Source organism: Astatotilapia calliptera, chromosome 2 (assembly GCF_964374335.1).
Source record: "Astatotilapia calliptera chromosome 2, fAstCal68.1, whole genome shotgun sequence".
NCBI lineage: Eukaryota > Metazoa > Chordata > Actinopteri > Cichliformes > Cichlidae > Astatotilapia > Astatotilapia calliptera.
In genome coordinates, this window is record NC_137423.1 from 12,142,468 (window position 1) to 12,147,160 (window position 4,693).

The 4,693-nt window shown below is 37.5% G+C and overlaps 1 protein-coding gene across 1 annotated transcript; it reads left to right on the top strand.

The window, feature by feature from the left end:
* The first annotated feature begins 837 nt into the window (after positions 1–837).
* On the top strand, positions 838–2,379 carry LOC113028913 (uncharacterized). Its single transcript, XM_026179387.2, has 3 exons — positions 838–1,718; positions 1,976–2,144; positions 2,256–2,379. Exons 1-3 carry the CDS (start codon positions 866–868, stop codon positions 2,377–2,379), a joined length of 1,146 nt encoding a protein of 381 aa, XP_026035172.2. The 5' UTR covers positions 838–865.
* The last annotated feature ends 2,314 nt before the right edge of the window (positions 2,380–4,693 follow it).

The window sequence follows — 4,693 nt, forward strand, 5'->3', positions numbered from 1 at the left end:
TTCCACTGAAGCACAGCGTCTTGTCAGACTGAATATGACATCATGGGCCAGAGCCAAACTCTTTGTATGTGTGTCTTAACAGATATGGCTGAATCGCAGGTGCTTATCTTAAAGAACATAGGGGATGCAATAGCAGGAGTGCTTCCGGACCTTCCTGATCAACTTCTCAAGTCAGTAGAAGATACTTTGACAACACTTGGTGCAGAAACCACAGATGATTTAAAGTACATTACAGAAAATGACCTGCTGCCAGTGCTCAAGCCCATACAAGCTAGAAGACTAGTGGCTGCCTGGACCCAAAATGGTAAGTGTAAAACATTGTCACCACACCAAACGCACAGAGGGCTGTTGAAGTTAGAAATACTTAGAATATGAGTGTTCCTGAGTCTGATGTGGCCATCATTATTTAACCATGCTTTCTGTGTAAATAAAACTTGGATGCTTTGTGGGGAAATTTAATACACTTTGAGTTTCGAAATGCAATCTATCAGACAAATTGCATTATTAAGTTTTGACCACGCTGTGTAACCTTAATATCTCAAAATGTATCTATGCAGTGCAGAATTTAACATAACAGAAAACATGATCTAATGCTTTCATATCTCTTTTTTTATGTACTTTTAAAGTCTCTGGCACTTCGACACCAATCGCTGTACATTCCTCTCCAGTGGATGTCCTTCTTTCTCCACCTTCAATTTCTTCTTCACCAACATCATCCACCACTACTTCATCACTTTCAGGAATCTGTACACCATTACTACCAAACTGGGTAGAGAGATTTGAGATACCATGGCAGAGGCTCCCTGAGGAGTTGGTGCAGAACTTGGAAAGACAGAAAAGACCAAGCGCAAGACAAAGACGAGAAATGATAAGGATTGTGGTCTCTGAAATGATGAAGACTTGTAAGAATCCAACCAAACACAATACTACAGAGATAGCAAAAAGGATGGTGGCCAAGTATCCCAAGTCTCTTCAAGATGTGATTGATGGTGATGTTATTGGACCTGGATATCATTCTCTTGTAAAGCAACTTCAGGCAAGAGTTGAAAATGTCAAGCGACCTGACACACCAAAGGTAAAAAAACGCAAAGCAATATCAGATGACGACAACGACACAGATGAAATACCAGCTGAACAAAAAGCAAGGGTTCAAGACACATATGGCTGTATTAGCTGGGAGCCAAAGCATTTGCCACTCTCTGAGACTGTGGAGAGTCAGCTTGAAAAAAAAGAAGAAATGAAGAAGCTGTTTAAAAAGAATAACTACAGTACAGATGTTGTGAAAGAACTAGTCAAGTGCACCTATTACACGCAGCGTAAAGACATCAACAAAGGGGCAAGCATCCAGAAACTATGCCAGGAATGGCCCTTTCTCTTCAATGAAGTTGGTATGACCGCACATTTCCAAGAACTGACTGATGTGAATCTGATGGAGACCTTCCTTGCCAATGTGGACAAAAAGGGTGCACGTCTGTTAAAGTTCCTCAAATATGTTGATGCACAAAAGCACAAGCAAGTCCTGAATGCTGTTCTCAAACTTCAGACTGAAAGAGGGCAGTCCAGTGGTTGCTTGCAAGAAGTCATTGAGATGATGTTTCTTTTACTGGCTCATTTTGACGAGAAGGGAGAGCTTCTGTTCCACTGCGTTGAGATGACAAGCCTTGCAGAAGATGTTCAGATGGAGAAAGTGCCACCAACACCCGTCATCATTGTTTGCGGTAAGCCGAAAGTACAAAATTCAACTTTTTTTTTTCTGTTGTAACTGCCACGTTCTTGTACTCTTGGCTTGTTTAGTTTCATGTTCTGTTGCTTCCACACTGATACACTGGATAACACAACCATATAAGTTCAACTAGTAATATAACTCATCCTATGATCCATGTAACAAGTATCTCTGTATTTGTATATATGACTGACATTAAAGCTCTTGTTATTAAAGTTTTTAATTTGTTGTTGTTGTTGTGTTAATTCTCAGGTTCCTCCTGCTTCGCTGCTGAGACATTCATGTTGAGCATTGACAAGAAGATTGTCAACGACCGCATCACAACCTTCACCTCTGCTATCTGCCTAATGTTTGGCAGTTACTACTGCTTTAACATACACTACCCTGTGGAACTACGATCAATACTGGAGTTCCTTCAACGGTAAAATTTCTTTTATTATGGATTTATTTTTGTGCTTATCAAACTTGGCCATTTGATATCCCACCTCAGGTTGTTAATTTCCTCAATCTCTCTTGCCCTTTTTTCATGAAGGTGTTTCTTTTCCATAAATCCTGAGAGAGGCACCAAGGTTGAATCCAAGAAGAAAAAAGTGTTCTCGGTCAATCCCAGAGTCCTCACTCTCATCTCAGACATTGCTGACCATGAGTGGATCTAGTCCTACCCCTCTTGTTTGAGACGAAGTGATAAAGGTATACCATGTTACATACTCTACAGATGTTATGTTTTTGAAACAATTGTTACATTTCTGATTGTGAGTGGGAAGTTTTTAACAATGTGAAGTTTTACTAGACACAATTTGTAAAAGTACATGTTCTACTTTTGATTCACTGTTTTATATCTGAAAAATGTATCTGGTAAAAATGTGGTGATTTTGTTTCTTGGATTACAATAGTGTAAAAGTATGCTGCATGTACAGTACATTGCTGGCATTTTGTAGTTATCCAAAAATTTGCAGTTGAAGTTCTCAAAACAAGTTTAAAGTTTTTGTTTGTTACCTGATGCAGTTTTAAGATGTACATTTTCAGCTTTACTGCTCAGTTCTGTGTGCAAAATATGTGGGTGTAAACTTGTTCCTGTAATTTCTTCAATTCAGACTTTCTTTCAATTATAGAAAAAATGTTTAATTCTCTATATTTGTATTTGGATAATTTGAAAAGTCAAGATTCTATGTGTACTGACATTTATGTAGTGAGAACAGCACCAAAACACTTAAAGGTGTCTGAATTGTCTGCTAAAGGTAATGTGAAGTATAATGTGTGCTCAACTTACAGCACTGGTTTTGCACAGTTTGAACAGAACTTGTAAGAATTCTGTGATTCCTCACTGTTACTGTCATGGAGATGACTAGTAACTATTTGTGATTTGTTGAGTAAAAATGTAAATGTTTGATGTTCAAAGCATCAAAGATGTTAAATAAAATACTTTTTTGGAAATTTAAGGTGGATATTTTTGTGTTACATTTAGTAATTTGAATAAAATCATGGTTTGTGTATTAAACTTAAAGAGTAGAACACTTAAAAGCACTCTAGTCTAAACACGGTGATTTCTGGCACAAACTTTCTTTTATATGTTATTTTCATGTTAATTCTAGGGAAAAAATTTTTTTCTTCAAGTTAAAACATTTTCTTCTATGGTAAAATATTGACCCTAGCACTATTTTTAACCGTAAAATAAACAATAACAATACCTTCTTACCGTTAAAGAAGAAAATGTTCCACCCGTAATTTTACGGTAGATTTCTGGCAACCACAGCTGCCAGCGTTTTACCGTAAAATCTACAGTTTTTTTTTTACAGTGCAGGTAGTGACAGAGGAGGATAAGCACGGGCATTAACCCTTTAAGACCTACCATAGAACCAAGTTCGCCAGAGCTTATATTATATTTGTACATGCTGTGGAGCCATTTTTGGGAGCATTTCAAGTTGCTATACATCAATACAACCATTATAGCCCAAACTTAATAATATGTCTGCATTAGGTGCATAATAATTACATAAATTGCAAAAAAGTGCAATAAACTACAAAAAAATTGAAAATCGTTTTTGTTTTTTTAACATATATTTCTAGTTAGAGAAATTTAAGAGGCTTATCCCTCAAAACTGTAAATACAAAAAAGTTACACAAACTAGTTTCCCACCACAGGAAATTTATTTTGAGTGTCTTCATAGTTTTATTTTTGAAATACACCAATTTTTATATACTGCAGGAAAAATGAAAATAAATATTATAGTGCAAATTTGCAAAATAACAGCATATGCATCAAAATAAACTATTTCCAGCAGTGCAATATGAGTCTTAAGCATCCCAGAAACGACACAGAAAGTCATAAAGTCAAACATAACTTTTTAAAACACATAACAAGTAAAACACAAGCTCATAAGGCCCCGATCGTAAAAAACTACATTTCCGCAAAATGACGTCACTTCCGGTTTCGGGCAGGTCATGCGGTCATGTGATAGTTCGCGCTGATGGACGTAGGAAGTGTTACAAACAGCTGATGGATCGGCGAAGCGTGTTTCTGGAATATCATGTTTTTGTTGCTGCAAGTGATTTTTATGCAGTTTTTGCAAAGCTATATGTGGAAGGAAACTGTGACCTAGGACAAGCTGATGGCATAAGATGTAAGTACAACTCCTCCAGTTTCATATGCAAAAAAAATTATTGCGCTAGCTTACTTGGTTGCAGAGCTACCGGGATTTAAAAATAGTTACGCAAAACAGAGCATGCCCGCTCCGATCGGCTGTAAAGGGTTAAAATGAACCCACACCACGACCTCCACCTCCTCCACATATACACCCTGAAACATAATCATCATCATGACACACACAATTTCAACAGACGCAGACAGTACAACGCACTCATGCCGTTCAATCCACTAAACAAGGGCACAGCTCGGACGGACTTGAGAGCCGCACATCAAAAACCAAACACGGCAACAATAGCCACCATGACAGATATAAACCTCAAGTC

Excerpts from the sequence above, each read along its gene's own strand:
- LOC113028913 (XM_026179387.2), top strand. The coding sequence starts at position 866 with ATGATAAGGATTGTGGTCTCTGAAATGATGAAGACTTGTAAGAATCCA. Across the intron at positions 1,719-1,975 it reads ACCCGTCATCATTGTTTGCG|GTTCCTCCTGCTTCGCTGCT; the intron begins GTAAGCCGAAAG and ends GTTAATTCTCAG. Across the intron at positions 2,145-2,255 it reads ATACTGGAGTTCCTTCAACG|GTGTTTCTTTTCCATAAATC; the intron begins GTAAAATTTCTT and ends TTTTTCATGAAG.